The sequence below is a fragment of the Pseudopodoces humilis genome, chromosome 11, assembly GCF_049639895.1.
Source record: "Pseudopodoces humilis isolate 2021_Gansu_Grassland_sample_001 chromosome 11, ASM4963989v1, whole genome shotgun sequence".
In the NCBI taxonomy this organism is placed as follows: Eukaryota; Metazoa; Chordata; class Aves; order Passeriformes; family Paridae; genus Pseudopodoces; species Pseudopodoces humilis.
The window spans coordinates 16,714,090-16,733,738 of NC_142210.1; the positions used below are offsets into that span (position 1 = coordinate 16,714,090).

At 60.6% G+C, this 19,649-nt stretch overlaps 1 protein-coding gene and 2 non-coding genes across 10 annotated transcripts; all 3 read left to right on the plus strand.

Moving 5' to 3' along the window:
- Positions 1 to 753: 753 nt before the first annotated feature.
- Positions 754 to 19,018, plus strand: EIF4G1 (eukaryotic translation initiation factor 4 gamma 1). 8 transcript variants are annotated; one of them, XM_088061291.1, is made up of 35 exons: positions 754 to 866; positions 1,921 to 1,981; positions 3,250 to 3,358; positions 3,456 to 3,542; positions 3,843 to 3,875; positions 4,475 to 4,495; positions 5,026 to 5,199; positions 5,552 to 5,651; positions 7,393 to 7,505; positions 8,541 to 8,633; positions 8,714 to 8,780; positions 9,128 to 10,012; positions 10,973 to 11,061; positions 11,262 to 11,448; positions 11,813 to 11,946; positions 12,202 to 12,339; positions 12,531 to 12,704; positions 12,784 to 12,981; positions 13,240 to 13,386; positions 13,481 to 13,717; positions 13,794 to 13,898; positions 14,329 to 14,482; positions 14,591 to 14,688; positions 14,786 to 14,888; positions 15,006 to 15,108; positions 15,724 to 15,980; positions 16,057 to 16,172; positions 16,339 to 16,511; positions 16,646 to 16,771; positions 16,855 to 16,936; positions 17,163 to 17,261; positions 17,375 to 17,509; positions 17,598 to 17,679; positions 17,756 to 17,896; positions 18,011 to 19,018. In XM_088061291.1, exons 3-35 carry the CDS (start codon positions 3,284 to 3,286, stop codon positions 18,190 to 18,192), a joined length of 4,908 nt encoding a protein of 1,635 aa, XP_087917417.1. In that variant the 5' UTR covers positions 754 to 866; positions 1,921 to 1,981; positions 3,250 to 3,283; the 3' UTR covers positions 18,193 to 19,018. The 8 variants fall into 8 exon arrangements, with proteins under 8 accessions (XP_087917417.1, XP_087917419.1, XP_087917420.1 ...); XM_088061293.1 differs by having other exon boundaries at positions 15,018 to 15,108; XM_088061294.1 differs by having other exon boundaries at positions 12,220 to 12,339.
- Positions 11,107 to 11,183, plus strand: LOC148183613 (small nucleolar RNA SNORD66). The gene has a single exon (XR_015773542.1). It is a non-coding gene; the product is annotated as a small nucleolar RNA SNORD66 (small nucleolar RNA).
- Positions 12,382 to 12,456, plus strand: LOC148183614 (small nucleolar RNA SNORD66). The gene has a single exon (XR_015773543.1). It is a non-coding gene; the product is annotated as a small nucleolar RNA SNORD66 (small nucleolar RNA).
- Positions 19,019 to 19,649: the final 631 nt, after the last annotated feature.

A 19,649-nucleotide genomic window follows, 5' to 3' on the forward strand; every position in this document is an offset into this window, starting at 1 on the left:
CTGCTGTCTTCCAGCTGGTTGGACAGGGAAGGTTGTGTCTGGGTGGAAGTGGGGTGCTGACTCACAAGAGGAGTGGGATGGATGCAGGTAGGGGTAAAGTGCTGCATCCTGCAGGGTACAGGGTGGGGACCATGTCCCCTGTGGGTGTGACATGCTGGGTGGGTTGTGGGCAGGTGCAGTTCCTGGTCGGGAGAGGGGTGGATGCTGGATGGATGCAAGTCGCACGTGAGAGCAGACCCGGGGTGGATGCTGGTCGCGGAAAGGTGCTGGTGCAGGAGTGTGCGGCCACGGATGTGGCCAAGGCTGGACGGAGCACGGGTGGGTGCACGCCGGGGCAGCGTCAAGTTCTGGCTGGGGGAAGGTCCTGGGTGAGGCCGGGTCCCGGCGGTGCCACGCGCCGAACGGTCGCGGGTGGCGCTGGTGTCGGTCTCTGGGTGGCTGTGGGACCCGGGTGGTATCAGGCCCCGGGTGAGTGTGCGTCCCGAACGGTGCCGGTGCGCCCACTCACCTCGTGACTGTGCACGGGATGCGCGGCGGCGGACCGGGACGGCGGGCGTGGCTGCGGGGACGGGGCGTAGCCATGCGGACCCCGACCTCCTCTGGGACGCGCGGGCCGCCCCCCCCCCCGCCCCGCCACGTGACCGCGGCGGCGGGGCGGGCGTGGCGCCGGCGCAACGTGCGGGGCGGGGGCGGGGCCCGGCGCGGCCGCGGGCGTGGCGGCTCCGCCCCTTTGCGCCCCTCCCCCGCGGCGGCGGCGGGCGCGCGGCCCCACGGCCCCGCCCCCTGCGCGCGGCGCGGCTCCGGAAATGGTCGTGCTGCGCTGCGCTGCGGCTGCGTCGGGCCGCGCGCGCTGAAGGAGACTGAAGGTAACGGGCGGGGGCGGGGCAGGCGCGCGCCCCGCGGGGGGGGGGGGGGCGCCGGTGCCGGGGCCGCGCGTGCCGCCCTATTCCCCCCCCTTCCCCGGGCTTCGCTCCGCCGGGCCTTGTCGCGCCGCCCCCGCCGCCCCCACGTGGGTGCCGCCCCGCCGCCGCCGCCGCCACCCCCTTCCCACGCCCTGTCCCGTGCTTCGCTCCGCTGCTGCGCCGGGCCCTACTCGTCCCGATGGTCCCCACGTCCCGGTGATCCCGCGGCGGCGGCGGCGGGCCGCGCCCACGTGCCGGCCGGGGCGCCCCGCCACCGCCGCCACCGCCGCACACGTGCTCCCGGCGCCTAGGCCCTGCGCCGCCGCCGCATGTGTTGCGAGCCCTGCCGCCCCCGCCCCGCCGCGCCCGTCCTCCCGTGCCGCCGCCGGTGCCCGCGGGGCCGCGGTTGCGGCCGGCAGTGACACGTGTCCTTGGCAGAGGCCACCGCTGCCGCGGGGGGGAGCGGGGCCGCCGAATGCCGCACCGGGCACCGCACCGCGCCCTCCCGCCGCCGCGATGGTGGTGCCGCCGCCCCGGGACGGAGCCGGCCGCAGCCGCCGGTTTGGCCGCCGCCTCGGCCTGGGGGCGAGGCCGCGTTTGGGCCTGGTGGGGCCGGCCGCTCTTGGGCCACCGCCGCGGCCTGTCCCAGCCCCGCCGTCGGTGATCCTCGTCTTGTCCCCCATTCCCCTGTGCGTTCTCTCCTCCCCAAACTGCTGCTCCCGGCCCCTCACTCGGACCGAGCTGGGCCTTCCCGGACTCCCCCCGGGCAGGGACCCCCCGCCCCGTCGGCGGGCCCAGCACAGGCCGCGGCCCGGCCGCTCCCGGCGCAAGAGGCGGCTGCGACTCCGATTACAAACAGCCGCGGCAATGCCCCGTTGTCCCCCCGGGACGGAACCCGCATTCTCCAGTCCTGCTGGGCTACCCGGGCCAGTGCGAAGCCGGGGTCGGGCCGGTATCTCCTCGCGGGGCCCGGCTTGATTTCTCTCTCTCTCTCTCCCCCCTCCCTCCTCTCTCCCAGTCAGTCGGATGAACGGTCTCTGCAGGCCCGCTCAGCCGGCCCAGGTTTTTTCCGCGGGGGGGTGAGTATCTTGCTCGCTCCGGCTTGTGTCTGGCGGAGGACACCAGGTCTGGCTGTCCCCGGGTGTCCCTGTCCCCTGTCAGACAATCCTCCCCCTCCGTTTTGGGGTGATTTGTCTTAAGGCCTAGCTAAGCTGGCTCAGGTGCGGGCTGTTCGTGCCTGGCGCCTGGGTCCCCGGTGAGAAGGGGCCCGGGGGGAGCACTGCGGGGTGCAACCCAGCCCCTGCCACCTCCTGAAACCTTGGTAGGACCCCTGTCCACTGGGGTTGTGGCTCGGTTGTGGTTCCTGTGGCACCCCCATACCAAGGTGCAGCCCTGGGGGAATTGGGGTGCCCCATTTCCCAGTGTTGGTGGGACGTGCCTGGCAGTGCCCGCAGCGGGGCCGGGGGCCGGCATTGCTGACGCGTCCAGGCGTCAGATTACAGGAGGCACCAGGGCTGCTCCCTTGGGTGTCTGACCGGCAACGGGCTTGTCGGGTGCCATGGGGTGCAGGGGACCCCCTGTACCGTGCAGGGTACCGCCTCTCTTTCCTGCCCCGTCGGCCTTTGCACTGGGGCGGGGAGAGCGGCACTGGCTGCCAAGTCCTTCCTGGGACAGCCAGGAGGGTGTCCCGGCCGCCTGGGTGCCGGCGGTGGCGGGGGGCTGTAGATTCTCTTGGCCAGGGCAGTGGATAGGAGCGTCGGTGGCGCGGGGGGACGTGGGAGCTACTCCCTGCCTTCCCTGGTAGGCGTTTGTGGTGTATGCTGGGGACCCGGTGCCACCAGCAGGAACAGGTTTGGCCGGCCAGGGGAAGCGCTTAGTAGGTCAGCCGGGGTGGAGCTGGGCACGGCTGACGCCAGAGTGCCGCCGGCCCACCCAGCCCCCTGGAGTTAGTGGTGGCCTAGGTGCTGGCAGCAAATCATGGGCACTGGTGCCCCGTTTTGTGCACAGCCCAGACAGTCTTTGTGGGGTCACCTTGGGTGGGTCAGTCCTGCTGGTGGGCATGGTTGGGTTTGGGGCATGATGGAGGGCTCTGCTCTGAAGGGTGTGAGGACTTGCTGAGGCTGGGTGACTTGGCAGTACCTATCCCATTTCCCCAGTGGGGCTGGAGGGGTCGGCTGGGGGTCTGTGCCTTTGTGGGATGCTGTCTGTGGGGCATGGCTGATGCCTGGCTTTACACTGAAGGGCTGTGGGGCTGGAGATTTGCAGATTTCAGGGCTGATGTGGATAGGGGACAGATGCCTGGGGTGCTGCCATCTCCAGCTTATGCCCACTATCCCTGTTCCCACAGATAGCGAGGGGATCCTTATGCACAACCCCATGAAATGAACAAAGCTCCACAGCCCACAGGAGGAGCCCCGACTGCCCCGCACCCTGCCCCTTCTCCTGGACTGCCGCAGGTAACCATCCCCTGCAGGGCTGGGGATCCCAGCTTTGCCTCCCCAGTTGGTGCCAGGGGCAGCAGTACCATCTTTTTCCCTCCCTGCCTTCTTCCAGCCGACGTTCCCACCTGGTCAGACGGCACCTGTGGTTTTTAACCCGGCACCGACCTCACAAATGAATACGCCTTCTCAGCCGCGCCAGGTAAGGATTTCGCCCAGAGCTGGAGAGGGTGATCAGGGGTATCCAGCAGCTTTCTGCTTCCTGGCCGAATAGCCCACACCATCATGGAGCCCAGGGGTGTTAGGAGCGTTGTGGTGCCCCTCGGGACTGGTGTGTGCCTGTGAAGGGGGAATGAGCCCATGATCTGGACTACAACTGCCACCTGAGGACCTCCTGGCCCTGGGGTGGGGGGGCAGGCACCTCCAACGAGGATGCCCACGGAGTGACTGCTCTTCTCTCCTTCCTACCCTGCCCCAAACCTCCCTTTTCCTCCTCTCTCAGTTTCCAGCAGGGCCTCGGGCTATTCACCAGCAGGTACTAACCCGCTTCCCCTGCCCTGCATGCTGAACACCCTTCCTCGACACTGCACAGAAACACCCACCTTGGGCATGAAGGGGCTGGGGAGCATGTGGGGGCCCTGGAATCTGGGGACAGGCTGGTCTGGGGAAAATGTGGGATGCCTGCTCGAATTCGGGTAAGTTTCTCTGCAGTGTCTCCCCAGTTTCCTCCTTGCATGAAGCCTGCAGCATGTGGCTGTGCCTGTGCTAACTCTGGCTGGGGCTGTTGCTTCTGCCTGTGCCCTTCCTCATCTTCCTCTTCCTCCCTGCTTTGCTTGGTCTCCCAAGGCCCTGCAGTGGCGTGCAAGGCTCTGGACTTCCGTCAGCCCTCTTGTGTGGAGGAGCTGCTGGGGACAGATCTGGTGACATCCTTGGCTGTGCTGTCTTGGAGCTCATCAGACCCATCCCTGCCCCTTGGGAGGTCCCTACAGGGGACCTCAGTATATTTGGGATGTGGGCACAGGGCAAAGGGCTCCCTGGCCTCTTGTCCCTTTCTCTGCTATCCCTGTCCCAGTGCCAGTAACTCCTGTCTCTCTCTTTCCCCTTTTCCCTCTGTATGCGTGCGCTTGCTAACAGGGAGGATTCAGGTCTCTTCAGGTAACACTTTCTCCTTGCCCTGGGGGTGTGTGTGCGGACCCTTCCTTGCCCACTAGTCGCTGGGCTGGAGCTGCTGCTCCCAGGGCTGCTCTTGCCCAGCAAACAAGCTGGGTCGGGATGAACGGCATTGGCCGGGGTGGGAATAGGGAGCTCCACATGTTGTCCGGCTCCGGCATGGCGGGACTACAGGTCCCAGCATCCCCCGCGAGCGCCGGCGGCCGGTGCAGAGCACGCTGGGACCCGCCGCCGCTGAGCTGCGTGCGGCCGTGGCCGGCCCCGGGCGCTGGAGCTGCCGGCCCCGGGAGGGCTGGGCCGGGGCCGTGCCGGGCATGAGCTGGGTCGGGTGGACCCAGGCAGCCCCGCAGGTGCGTGGGGATAGGATAGTACCGGGGTGGGGGGTGGCCTTGGGGGCTGCCGAGGCGGTGCTGCATCCCAGCAGAGTGGGGGGGCTGGTGTCTCCCCCCGTGTGCGGTAGTGGCAGATGAAGGTACTGGAGCTCCTGCTGATGCTGTGCCCCATCTCTCCCCAAGCATTTCTACCAGAACAGGGCACAGCCTCCTGCCAGTGCGTCCCGCGTGCAGAGTAACACGACGGCTCGGCCCGGCCCTCCTGCCCATGTGTATCCAGCTGCTTCCCAGGTGATGATGATACCCTCCCAGATATCCTACACACCTTCCCAAGGAGCCTATTACATTCCTGGACAGGTGAGGGCTGTGCTTCGGGCTCTATGGGAGGGGGTTGGGATGGGCACCAGTGGAAGGTGTTGTCTGGGATTGGAGCCCAGGTCTGTTTTGGGAGGGTGAAAGGGGTCTTGAGACTCTGAGCACCCACTGATTTGAGCAGGGTGCTTCTGGCTCTGTAGAGAGGCAGCAGGCAGTACTGGTCCCCTCCCCAACAGTTCCCCGAGTCACCTGGTGTCTACTCTGCCTGTGTCCTGCTCACTGCCCCGGTGTACAACTAGTTTACAGGCAGGTTTGGGGTTACATCAGTGTTTTGGGGGTATATCCATGCCCTGCAGGGGACATAACTGACTTTTCTTCTTCTCTCCCATTGCAGGGTCGCTCCACGTACGTTGTCCCGACCCAACAGTACCCGGTCCAACCTGGCGCCCCTAGTTTTTACCCTGGAGCCAGCCCCACAGAGTTCGGGACTTACGGTACAGACAGTGGGGTTGCTCCACTCCCTGGTGTTCTTTCAGTCCCAGCACTTCCCCGTTTTTTCGCTCCCCTGCTTCTGGCCTCTGTGTATCCCACTGAGCCAAACACGGCTCACTGTGGCTGACTCTGATTCCATTGCAGGCTGTTTTGGGGGACAGTTGCTTGTTGCCCAGCAGCAAGCTGGTCAAGTCCCACTGGTCCATTCACAGTCCACTCATCCCTGTCCTTTTCCAAATTGGGGCTGTTTAATATTTAACTCTGCTGGCGGAGGGCTGGGGCAGACTTTATCCCCTGCTACCCCCTCACTTGCTGTCAAGGTGGTGAGCAGTTCAGTGCTTGCTGACCCCCCTCAGCTCCTGCTCCTCAGGAGCTGAGCTGGGGTACTCTAAGCCTGCCCCCTCCCGGTGCTTGGGAGTGTGATGTGAGCAGCCCCTCCTCCTTCCCCCTCCTCGCATGTGGCCACCCGGGCTGTGACTATATTTAGGCTTGGTTGGTCCCGGGAGGCCCAGCAGACACAGAAATGTGAGCCGAGGCCTCCGGCCTGGCCCCAGCACAGCAGCAAAGCATAACCGGGGCAGAGATGGGCTTCTCCTGAGCCAGGTACGTGCCCGGCCTCCCTCCCTCTTGTCTAAGGGCCCAGCCAGCTCCTCTGAGGAGGGAGGTGGCCCCTGGCAGTGGCTGTTTCCTGTGCTTGTGCCAGGACACTGCTGCACCTTTGGGCACAGCCCTGGGACATGCTCTGGGTATCTCTTTGAGGTTCCAGGATGGGTATGCCACCAGCCTCTGCTTTGGGGCTGCTGTGGCTCTTCCTGGGGAAGCTGGCAGCAGCTCACCTCTTGCCCACAGGGCTGGTGTGGTGACCCAGCATGGTGTGCCTCTTGACAAATGAATCAGATTGTGTCTCCTGTCTGGTCCTCAGGGCTAGGCAGCTCAGGGTCTCCTTCCTTCCCCCCATGCCCAGCCCATCCTGATGTGTGACGCCCGTTCAGCGTCCCTGTGTGTCCCCTGAGCAAAGGGAGGGTCCCTGACTCAGGGATGAGGCAGTCACCAGTGCACCTTGGTTGACTTCCAGGGTCAGTCCAGCAGGGACAGTGCTGGAGCCAGAGGGGGTCAGGACCCAGCTGTTCCTGTCCCAACACCCGTATGCCTGTGGCACTGCTCTGGGGTGATGCTCACAGATGCCCTGGGAGGAATGGAGCACCTCTAGAGGGCTGTGCCAACCCTGGATGGTGTCCAGCTCTGCCTCTGGCCCTCAGCACAGCTCCTTCCTCTGGGCTGGGCTTGCCGGGGGCTTGGGCTGCACAGGAAGCCTGAGCCCCTCAGCCTGGGTGTGAATGGAGGCTTCCTGGTGCCGCCCTTGGGCTGGTGTTGGCCCTGGGGAGATAAGGGTGCAGGCAGGAAGGCGGCCGCCTGCAGAGCCAGGACGCCTGTACCTGACATGGCCGAGTGTCCAGGCAGGGCTGTTGGTGGTGTGGAGCTGGTGGGCATGGTGGATGCCTGCAGGGCCTGGCTGGGCGTGGGGGTGGCGCGGGGACGCTCTCTGCTTCACAGGGAAGGAATTCGGTCAGGCCTGTCAGGCGGGTTGGGACAATCCAGGCCGGATGCGATGGGGGTTCGCTGCAGAGCAGCAAGGGCTCTCCGGGCTCCTGACAGACCCCTGTGTTTGGGAGATCAGGGAGGCTTCAGGACAGGCTTGGAGGATCTGTATTGGCTGGTCTGACGCTCTCTTCTCTCCTTCAGCGGGTGCATATTACCCAGCGCAGGGGGTGCAGCAGTTCTCAGCAGGGGTCCCTGCTGCCCAGGTCATTGTGAGCCAGCAACCACCGATCCCCCCAAAACGAGAACGCAAGACGGTAAGGAACCATCTGCCTCCAGGCATGGGGGTACTCATGTGCAGGAGGGTGTGCTCGTGTGCAGGAGGGGGATGGTGTCAGCCCCAGGTGCTGTCGGTGTGTGGGATGGGTTGTGGTGCAGCATGCCAGGGAAAAGGCACAGGGCTGTGTCCCCATAGGCTGGATAGCTTAGCAAGGGAACTGGGGTGCATGGTGGGTGCTGGCGACCTTGGCCGTCCCGGCGGGCAGCATTGTGCTGAGTCATGGCTCCCGAGAGGGCGGGGGTGCCGTGGCTGCCAACTGCTGTCTGCTCCCGGAGATGCCGGTGCTCAGAGGCCTCGTATGGGGCCTATTTATAGCAGGGAACTGGGTGGCTGCCGGTATGGCCCCGGGGAGCAGGGGTTGCCACTGGGAAGTGGGGTGCTGGCATTTCTTCATCGGTGATGGGTTTGAGCTCTGCACTTGGTGTTCTGGGAGCAGAAGGTAGAGAGGACAAGACTCCTGGCTGCACTTTGCCCTGCACTGTAGTTCCAGCCATACCCACATGTACCCCTCCGGTCACCCCACAACGGGGTGCCCTGTAGCTTCTGCTGCACCCATGGCAGACATGGTGCAGGTGAGGCTGTGGGCATATAGGGTGTACATAGAGCTCACTGCAGTTTCTGTATGCTGAGGCTAGTCCCCTGTATTGTCCCCAAAATGAGGGGGGTGGTCCTTGCAGCCCCTGTGCCAGCACAGTGATGCCTTGGGGTCCCCTGACTTCTGGAGATGGGCACTGGCCTGGGGACCTGCTGGCTCCAGCTGCCTGTTGAGATGGCTTGCAAGGCACTGGAAGTGGCCAGTGTCTGGGACATCATGCCCTGTGGGGAGAGGACGTGGCACCCACTGGTCCGCAAACTGTGTGTGGCCGGGACAGGCACTGCAGTGAATGAACCTCCCTTTTCCCTTTGGAGGATGGTGTCCTGGGGGTGTTTGGCTTAGGAAAAGAGGGTGGCCCATGTGTTGTGTCCTGCACCCTGCCAACAGCTTCCCCACTCTGCTCTGATTCTTGGACAGATCCGAATACGAGACCCCAACCAAGGCGGCAAAGACATTACAGAAGAAATTATGTCTGGAGCAAGGACCTCATCCACCCCCACCCCTCCACAGGTAAGTGGACCCTCTGACTTCCCAGCTAGTGCAGAGGGAAGTGCACATGGCCCTGTTCAACTCTCTCTTTTCCCCCTCAGGCTGGAAGCGGTTTGGAGCCCCAGGCCAATGGAGAGACCCCTCATGTAGCAGTTATTGTCCGGCCTGGTAAGTGCCCCTGCCAGGACTGGTATGGATGCAGCAAGGTTCCCTGGTATTGGCACTGCAGCATCTGAAATGCCAGATCCACTGTTTCTTGGCTCTCCTGAGGCTTGTGTGGTCAGAGGCCGTCCTTGTATATCTGGTGACCAGTGTCCCCTTCATAGATCCAGGAATGTTTATGGGGGCTGTATACTCACCTCATCTGTCCCCTGGGCCCCGTTGTCCCCATCACCCATTTGTGATGTGACTTGGCAAATCTGTCCCTCTCTCTCCTGAAGATAGAGGGATCTGGGGAAGAATGTGGGATGAGCAGGGGATCAGAGAGCCATCCATTAATGCCATCCACTTTGCAGATGACCGCCCGAAGCCTGCGCTGGTGGTGAGCAAGCCTGTCTCCCTGGAGCCCAGCAAATCGGCATCCCCGTCGCCTCCCCCTCCCCTGATCCCTGAGGTGGAGCCCGTGGTGCTCTCACCTGTGACGCTGGTGCCAATGGAGCCTCCCGTGGACACGGACACAAAAGCGGAGCAGGGCGAGGCGCCACCTGACCCGCAAAAGACGTTAAGCGCCATCACTACAGTGCCAGGGGCTGCGGAGTTGCCCCTTGTGCCCGCGCCCAACATGGACACGGTGGCTGCGGAGGAGGAGGAAGAGGAAGAGGAAGAGGAGGTTGCTATTCCCCTCCCGGAGCCCACCCCACAGGAGCCTGTGCCCCCAGAGGTGCCGCCGGTGCCCGTTGTTCCCTCGATGCCAGCCGTGCCCCTGGTGCCGGCTGCGCCGTCGCCGCCACCTGTTGTACCACAGGCCCCTGAAGCGCCCGCCAAACCCGCCTCCCCCAGCCCCCCACCGCCCCGGGAAGAGCCCTGCCCCAAGCCCACTGCTGAGGCCAATGGGGTTTTGGAGGAGACGCCTGAGATGGTCCCTGAGGCGCCTGTGTGCCAGCCAGTGCCGGTCTCTGAGCCGGAGCCTGTTCCCACCCTGGACTCCCCCATTGCCCAGCCTGAAGAGCTGCCCCTACCCAATGGGGTGGAGGGCACCAGCAAAGTGGAGCCAAGTGAGGAGCAGCCTGAGTCGGATGTCAGCCCCATCTCAGAGCCTGAGGAGCCAGCCCAGCCTGGCACCCCTGCCTCCCCACCTGCAGAAGAGGAGGAGGAAGAGAGTGAAGGCCCTGGTGAGACCCAGGAGCGGAGCTTGAGCCCAGCCCCTGCCCCCTCGCAGATCTCGGAGGCGACCGCGCAAGGTTGGGAATGCTGGGCTGTAGAGTGCCCCAGGGTGGGTGTTGGGTGGTGGGGGGCATCAGATGGGTGTGATGCTAGGCATGAGGTACAGGGAGGGTGTTGGAGAGGGGGATGTGGTTAGAGATACAGGATGTATAGGTATGGGATGCTGAGAGGGACAAGGTGCCTGTTGATGTGGGATCAGGGAGATGTCTGGAGAGTGTATCTGTGTGGAGGTGTATGGGGTGGGTATAGAGGGCTGTGTGTGTGTCATGGGGAATGGAAGTGCATTTTATGTGATGCCTTACACTGGGGTGTAGGGTGGGTGTATCAGGGTTGTATCTGAGGATTGTCTGCAGTCCTTGAGGGCACTGGGAGGTGGAGGATTGGCAGGGAAGATGTATGATATGCTGTGTAGGGGTATGCAAGTATACAGGGGTGCTTGAGGAAAGTGGGGTGCTCTTGGGATGTGTTGGGGTTTTTATTTTTTGCACTCCTGCATAGGAGTGTTGGAGTTACATAGGAGTGATGGGGAAGATAAGTTCACAGGATGTGTTTATATAGAGTGCCTTGGGCAGGGATACAGGGGTGCTGTAGGAGGGCAGCCTGAAGTTAGATACATCTAACTTCACATATCTGTATGGGCTGGTGTATGGGGTGCCAGGGAGGGGAGTGTGTATGGGAACAGGTTTGTATGGGATTGTCCCTGTAAGAGCAGTGTGGGTGTGTTCAGGGATCCTCTGACAGGATGGGGAGCACGCACTAGGGCAGTGGTGTGGATGGGAGGCTTTGATGAGGCACATGGTAAACTGGGGTGTGTTTGGGGATGGGGGCTGTGATATGGTGGCAGGACCACATCCCTGTGGCTCCATCTTGAAGCTCGTCTGGTTTTACTGGGGCTTTGCTGGTGATCGCATAGCTGGTGTCAGGGTACTGGGGACAGGGAGGGTTCCTGTCTTTCACCTTCCTGCCTCTCCTCCCAGTCGCCATGTCGGTGCCAAAGAAGAAACGAAGGATGAAGGAGCTGAACAAGAAGGAGGCAGTAGGTGATTTGCTGGATGCCTTTAAAGAGGTGAGTGTCCCAGGGGTGTCTGGGGATCACCTAGTGTCCCATCTGCTCCTGTGATGAACTCTGCTTTGTGCCATCGTGTCTGGGCCACTGATGCTCTGTGATGGTAATGAGGATCTGAGGTGGGGTGGACACTGAGGTGTGGGGTGAAGGGGACAGGACCAGGCTCGTGGGTGACTGCTGTCCCTGTCCCCCCGATGCAGTCTCAGACTGGTGATAGTGCCTCGGAGGCGGAGAACAAGCCCCCCGTGTCTGCCCCTGCCAGTGAAGCAGAGGACGTGGCTCCTGCCCGTCCACAGGAAGAGTCAGAAGAGACGTGGGAGGAGAAGGAAGACAAGTTGGCCCCAGAGAAGGGCAAGGCTGCTGGCCAGAAGTACGGCTACAAGGAAGGTGAGCTGTGCCTGGGCACAGTGCTCTGCTGGCAGCCACCAACTCTGGACCCAGCAGTGGGGAAGGTGTGGGTGGCATGGTCCCACAGTCCTGAATTTCACATTCTCCTCCCATCTTGTCCTCAAGCTTGGCATGGGGTGAGGAACAGAATTCCCAGCACAAGGGTCCTGGCAGGAGGCAGGGAGCTGGTGGCATCAGGTTTTCTAAGCATGCATGTTTATGCTCATGGTATACCAGGCTGGGGCAGTTCTGTGGTTGTCTACATCCCACCTCGCTTGTCCCTGTGTGGACCCAGACCCACCACAGCTCAGGGTGGAGAATATGGGACAGACTGTATCAGTCTCCCTCTTGCCCTCCACTGCAGAGCAATGGAAGCCACTGAACCCTGAGGAGAAGAAGCGATACGACCGGGAGTTCCTGCTGGGCTTCCAGTTCATCTTTGCCAGCATGCAGAAACCTGAGGGGCTGCCACAGATTACAGATGTGGTGCTGGACAAGGTCGGTGCGGCCCTGGAAACCGGGGAATTGTGGGTGGCGGTTGGGTGGGGGTCAGGCTCCTTTTTGTGCCATGTGAAGGTGGGGCAGGGACTTAATTTTGTGCTCAGGGTCCTGTTGCAGCATCTGCAATGACCCTTGAGCTTGGGTTTGATGGTTGTGGGGGGGCACCTCTGGGGCTTTTTTTCCAGTTCCTTGTCCCGGCGCTGAGGCTGGGGGATGGATCCGTCCCGCTCCTCTGCCCCCGGGCATCCTCAGCCGTGTGTACCTTCACAGGCCAACAAGACCCCACTGCGGGCAATTGACCCCATCCGCCTCAGTGGCATGAACTGCAGCCCTGACTTCACCCCCTCCTTCGCCAACCTTGGCCGGCCTGTCATGGGCAACCGGGGCCTGGTGAGTGTCTCCTCGCTTCATTCCTGCCATCCTGCTCTGCCTCTCTGTGATGATCAAGCTTTTGAGCCGCTGTGTCTGGGCCACTGATGTCTTTGATGGAGTTGAGGATCTGAGTAGGCGGACTGGGATCTTCTGGGAGCCAGCTCACATGGTCCCAGAGCAGAGAGCTGAGTTTCTTCTCTGTGTGTCAGCCTTCAGGGTTGGGTCCCCGCCGCTCCCAGCAGAGCCAGAGGAAGGAGCCCCGCAAAATCATTGCTACAGTGTCCCTCAATGAGGATGTCAAGCTGAACAAGGCTGAGAAGGCCTGGAAACCCAGCAGCAAACGTGCTTCCGAGGAGGAGGATCCTGAGAATATCAAGACACAGGTGGGAGCTGGGGTGGGCAGGCAGTCGGAGGGCCTGGGGGAAGGCTGCCCAGCTCTTGCTGACATTGTTGCCCTTGCAGGAACTGCTCCGCCGTGTCCGCAGCATCCTCAACAAGCTGACGCCCCAGATGTTCCAGCAACTGATGAAGCAGGTGATGGAGTTGTCCATCGACACGGAGGAGCGGCTCAAGGGTGTCATCGACCTCGTCTTCGAGAAGGCCATCTCGGAGCCAAACTTCTCTGTTGCCTATGCTAACATGTGCCGTTGCCTTATGGGGGTGAGCAGAAGCTGGGCAGTCTCCTGCTGAGTGGGCAAGGTTTTTTTGGCCATATCAGCTGACCTTAGTAGTGTGCAGGTCCTTCTATATGGAGTGGAGAAACTGGGGTGTGTGGATGGAGGACCAAGTTCAGTCTCAGCAGAGCATCACAGTGTTGTAGGGTGTCTTTTCTTTGATTTGAAAGCACCACCTTAGTTGCCCAGCTTTTGAGGGAGACACAACTCATACCCCTTCTCTGGGTTGTACCTCTCCCTGCAGCTTAAAGTGCCCACAACAGACAAGCCCACAGTGACTGTGAACTTCCGCAAGCTGCTGCTTAACCGCTGCCAGAAGGAGTTTGAGAAGGACAAGGATGATGATGAGATCTTTGAGAAACGGCAGAAGGAGATGGATGATGCCAGTGCTGTGAGTTGGGGTGGGAGTGTGTGGCTGAGGGCTGGTGTGGGTGTCCTTGGGCTGGCTCTGGACTCTGAACTGGCCTGCCGGGCTTTTCATGCAGCCCGAGGAGAAGGCGCGTATGAAAGACGAGCTGGAGGAGGCGCGGGACAAGGCCCGACGACGATCCCTGGGCAACATCAAGTTCATTGGAGAGCTCTTCAAACTCAAGATGTTGACAGAGGCCATTATGCATGACTGTGTGGTGAAGCTGCTCAAAAACCATGATGAGGAGTCTCTTGAGTGCCTTTGCCGCCTGCTTACGACTATCGGCAAGGACTTGGACTTCGAGAAAGCCAAGGTACTCCTTGCCCTGCCTTACCTTGCCCTTCCATTGCCTTTGGGAGGAATGTGACCATGGCTCTGTCCCTCTATAGCCCAGGATGGACCAGTACTTCAATCAGATGGAGAAAATCATCAAAGAGAAAAAGACATCTTCACGAATCCGTTTCATGCTGCAGGATGTGATTGACCTAAGACGGGTAAGATTCATGGAATGCAGTTGCCTGGGAACTGTCTTCCATCCGCTGCTTGGTCCTTTGGAGCTGCTGGTCTATATCCTATATATTGTTATGTATGGCCTATTGTTCCAGCAGTCCTTGTGTCCCCTCTAGGGGAGAGGTGGGTATGTGAGCTGTGGCCAGCCCCAGAGACACCATGCTAGCCCTTGGCCTTGGTTATCATGGTAGTGGTAGTGGGCACACAGTAACTGGCAGCTGTTTAATGCAGGAGGGCTCTGGAAACTGAGCCTTTTTGTGCCAAAAGCTGCCACAACACATGGAGAGCAGTGATGGCTGAGACAGAAGATGAACCTGAGACTTTGAGAGTGGGATGGCTGGGAAGGGGGAATGCCTTTCCCTCCATCTTCCAGCCATCTCAGTTCCCTCTTCCCTCCTTCCCTGCCCTCTGCAGAGTAGCTGGGTGCCGCGGCGAGGAGACCAGGGCCCCAAAACCATCGATCAGATCCACAAGGAAGCAGAGATGGAGGAGCATCGGGAACACATCAAAGTGCAGCAGCTCATGTCAAAGGACAAGAGGAGAGGACCCCCTGGGCCATCCTCCGGTGGTGAGTGCCTGGAGCTTGGGGGCACTTGAGTTTGCCAGGGGTGGGTTGCTCCTGCTGGACTCTGCTCAAGGTTGGTCTGCACCTTATGACTGTCCCTCTTGTGCTCAGGGCGCAGTAGCCTGGTTGCAGATGATGGCTGGAACACAGTGCCCATCAGCAAGGGCAACCGGCCCATCGACACCAGCCGGCTAACGAAGATCACCAAGGTGAGGCTGGGGGCGTGGGTGTGGCAGCCGAGCAGGCTGCCTGGCCTAGATCCTGCCTTGGTGTGGGGATCAGGTCTGACTCTGTCTCCACCTGCAGCCTGGATCCATCGACTCCAATAACCAGCTCTTTGCACCGGGTGGGCGGCTGAGCTGGGGCAAAGGCAGCAGCGGAGGGTCTGGCGCGAAGCCCACAGATTCAGGTAGGCAGTTTGGGTCTAGCTGGTTGCTGTGGGACAGAGTGGGAGGTGATCCTTCCCCTGGCAGTTCCTCTACCAGGGAGTTGCCGAACTCTGAGACTTCCCTCTTTTCACGCCCAGCATCTGATTCAGGGCGACCAGCCACGAGCACCTTGAACCGCTTCTCAGCGCTCCAGCAGTCAATGCCTGCCGAGAGCCCAGAGTCCCGCCGTGTGGTGCAGAGGTGAGGGACCAGCCCTGCCTTGGTAGATGGAGGGGGTGAGGGAGAGCCCCTGATTCAGGCTTGTTATTGATCAGGGTATAGGCAAGTTACAGTATCTAGATTTGCCCTGTGGCAAGATGGGGCCTTGAGGGAGCTGAGTCAGTGGTGAATCTTTGTGGCAAGGAAGATTGACCTCACCCTGAGTGCCCTCCCTACTGTTTGGCACTTGGGTGACTACCCCTGGGTGCTTGGTCTGGCCTGGGGATCCTTGGATAGACATTAATGGGTGGGAGTATGAATTCCCCAAAGAGAGCTGGATTGTGAGGAACCCCAAGAGGGCTGGAGTTTGGATTTGTTCAGGAGCAGAGGAAAACAAAGGGAGGCTTTTGCATCAGAAGGAAGGTGTGGGTAGGACAAAGGCAGGCACTGCTCAGCCATGCTAAGGAGCAGAATAAAAGGAAAAGCGTATGAGTTGGAGCGGGGGAGAAATATGGAAAGTTTTCCTCCAAGAATGGTCAAGTGCTAAAAGAGGTGGGGATTGGAGTGGCACAGCCTCACCTTACAAAGTTCTATAGTCTGGGGTCAGGGAGGGTGGTGATGGGCTCTTCACACTGTGTGCATCTTTCTCTCACCCAGGAGCAGCTCCAGCCGTGACAGGTCAGAGAAGGCTGGGGACAGAGGGGACCGGGAGTCACGTTCAGAGAAGGGCAGTGACCGTCTAGAGCGTCCTGACCGGGGGGAGAGAGCAGACAGGAACAGGTCTGCCCTCACCAAGAGGAGCTTCAGCAAAGAGACAGAGGACAGGAGCCGAGAACGGGAGAAGCAGGGAGGCCCCGAGGCCGTGCGCAAGGCTGCGAGCATGACGGAGGAACGGGACCGGAGCCGAGAGACCAGTGAGCTGGGGAGGAGCGATATCCCAGGGCCTGGCTGTACCTGTAGCTCTGCCTGATCCTTGCTCTTTTGTTGCAGTTAAACAAGAGCCAACCCCTCCTGCAACATCCACCAAGCCTGTGCTGTCGGAAGAGGAACTAGAGAAGAAATCCAAGGCGATCATAGAGGAGTACCTTCACATCAATGACATGAAGGTGAGAGAAGGGAGTGGCCAAGCACCCTAACACACCATACATGTTCCCCTGACATGCCATATGCGTCCCCCCGTGTGGTAGCACTGTTGGGCAGGGTTCTGGTGGTGCCTGGATGGGGGAGCCAGAGCTGGCTGTAGGGCAGTACTGACCCCTCTTTTCCCTGCAGGAGGCCCTGCAGTGTGTGCAGGAGCTGGGCAGCCCCTCCTCACTCTACATCTTTGTGCAAAACGGCATCGAGTCCACGCTGGAGAGGAGCACCATCTCCCGCGAGCACATGGGAGCCCTGCTCTGCCAGCTGGTGAAGGCAGGCACGCTCTCCAAGGAGCAGTACTACAAAGGGTGAGGGGCTGGGGCAGCCTGGCTTTGAATTTGGCCCTGCCTTGGGTAGGATTCAACACTGAGACATCCTGAAAGTCCCTCCTAGCCAAGGGTATGGGGACTACTGGATCCCAACAACTCCCTCTGCTCTTCAGGCTGCGGGAGATCTTGGAGATTGCGGAGGACATGGAGATTGACATCCCACACATCTGGCTGTACTTGGCTGAGCTCATCACCCCCATCCTGCAAGAGGAAGGCATCCCCATGGAGGAGCTGTTCAGGTGAGGGCTGTGCTCCTCAGCAGGGGTGGCATGGAGGGCCTCCCGGGGGCAGGTAGCTCACCCATGTCTCTTGTGCCCCACAGGGAGATCACAAAGTCCCTGGTGCCCATTGGGAAAGCCACCACACTGCTGGTCGAGGTGCTGGGCTTGTTGTGCAAGGGCATGGTAAGTGCATGGAGCTTGTGTGGTTGCTGGCTGCTGTCTCAAGGACTGGCATCCTGCCTGTGGGCCAAGTGGGCATGTGGGGATTGAACGCCCCTGCCACCAGAGAGGATGGTGAGGGGCATCCCTTTCAGTGTCTGGGTCATGGGGCTGGCATGGCCAAACCACTGTATCTTCCTCCTTGGCGATGGAGGGCATGGCGTGCTGATAACAACTGTCTGTCCCGCAGGGCCAGAAGACAGCAGGAAAGCTGTGGCGGGATGGAGGCCTGAGCTGGAAGGAATTCCTGCCTGAGGACCAGGATGTCAACAAATTTGTCACAGAGCAGGTGGGGTCTTGGTGGCAGCGAGGGGCAAAGGTGGGCTGCGGGCAGACCTTGGGCAGGGTAGGAGGGGCGCTCCGCTGTGCTGCCTTTCAACAGCTCTCTGCCTGCTTCCCCAGAAATTGGAGTACACGATGGGGGACAGCTCAGACATGCCAAGCCGAAAGGAGCTGACCTCTGAGGAGCTGTGCAAGCAAATAGACAAACTGCTGAAGGAGAACCCAAACAACCAAAGAATATATGACTGGATTGAGGTGAGGGTGGGGGCACAATGCCTGAGTGTCTGGATTCTCCCTCCTGGCTCACTCTCCAGCTCACACTCCTTTACCCTCCCCTCTCCAGGCCAACCTGAGTGAGCAGCAGGTCTCGTCCAACACGTTTATCAGGGCCCTGATGACGTCTGTGTGCCACTTGGCCATTGTCTGTGAGTACCAGGGCGAAGTGGGAGCAATGGGGGTTCCCCTGCCTACAGTGCCCCTCTCACACCCTGTCCATTGCAGTTGAGAACCCGTACCGTGTGGATGCCATGGTCATCCGCAACCAAGCCAAGCTGCTCCAGAAATACCTGCGGGATGAGCAGAAGGAGCTCCAGGCACTCTATGCTCTGCAAGCCTTGGTGGTGAAGTTGGACCAGCCTCCCAGTGAGTATTGTGGGTCTGGGTGGGTTGAGGAGGAGGTGGCAAATGTGTCCCCACCCCAGCAGGGTGGCTGGTGCCTGGAGGATAGCAAATTCCCCTTTGTCCCCCCCAACCCAGACCTGCTGCGGATGTTCTTTGATGCCCTCTACGATGAGGACGTCATCAAGGAGGAGGCTTTCTACAAGTGGGAGTCCAGCAAGGACCCAGCCGAGCAGCAGGGCAAAGGGGTGGCTCTCAAATCGGTGACAGCCTTTTTCACCTGGCTCCGGGAAGCTGAGGATGAGTCGGACAACAACTGAGCAGCTATGAGGAGGAGGAGGAAGAGGGGAGAGAGAGCCGGGGGCACCCTAGGGAGTGACTCCATCCCTTCCCATCCCTGGCCCCCATGGACTTGCTGATGCCAGGGTAGAGGGACCTGCTGTGCCCCTTGCAGCCCCTCTCTCTCTTTTTTTCAGTTCTCCTCTCTCTTCTTCCTCTGCCCTGGTTCTGTTTGTAAGGCCTGTACGAGTTTGTCATGATGATAATAAACAGATGCTGACTGAGGCGGTGGCTGCCATGGGTCCCCTTGGGGACCCTCCTCGCCCCCCTCCCAGCGCAGGCACACTGGGTCTCTGGGAGTGGGGCAGAGCACCCCTGGATTCATGTCATGGAGAGGGGGGGATGGGATGGGGACATAACTCTCCCCTCTTCTCCCTCCTTCTTTCTCCTCTCCCCTTCTTGATGAAATATAGAGAGATTATATATATATAAACTTATTAAATTTGGTTTGGGGACAGGAGCGTGATTTCTTCCCCTCCCCTGTCCTCTCTCTATTCCTCCATCACTGCCTGGACCCACTCCCCTGTATGGTTTTTAAATTTTAAATATAAATCATTCCCCCCCCCCCAGCTCCTGCTCTGACACCTGGGGAGGGTGCCGGGGAGGAGGGGGGGTGGCCCCTCCTCTCTGGGCCAGGCTGAGTCCCCTTCATGACCCCAAAAGCCCTCATCCTCTTCCCAAACGTTTAAGGCCACAATTGGGCAAGTGACAGGGCGGCCCCCTCATCCGCGTCCCCTGTATTTATAGAGCGCCGGATGTGACGAGCCGCATGTGTAATTATTAAAACAAGGATTCAATTACTGGTCACGTGAATTTGTAAATAATTTTTTTTTCTTTTTTTTTTTTTTTCTTTATGGAGTATTTAATTGAAGATTTAAAGGCATCTTTTCACCTTAAAACTGGAAATAAAAGAACATTGCTAAATAATGCCCCGTGTGCCGCTGTTGCCGCCCCACCCTCCCATGTCCCTTGTGCCTGGGCTGGTGTGGGGGTGCCAGCCTTGAGCATGGGCAAGGACCAGTCTCCCCTGTCACTGCAAGGCAGGTAGGTACCCCCCACTCCAGGGCTGGAAGGGTGGCAAAGGGGTTGGATGTGCCTGGAGCCAGGCCCCCTGGACTCCTCTTGCTGGCACTACCTGGCACAGGGTCTTTGGAGGTGGAACAGACAGCCCTTCCCGCTGTGGAGCAGAGCCCTGATCTCCCCAGTTGTCCCTTTTCCCACAGTCATGAGTGGTGGAACCACCGTGGTCTCCTCAGGGAGGAGATGGGAGATGTGTGCCAGGTTCCCCCTACACCTTCCAGTGTGGGAGGGCATTTTTCCATCAGCCCCCTCCTGGCCTTGTCTTGCAGTTGGAGTGGAGATGGGGCACAGCTGGCTCCTCCTGGGGTTCCCCTGTGGGATATCCCTGCTGGGGACAGAGGCTGGTCCCCCTTGGGGC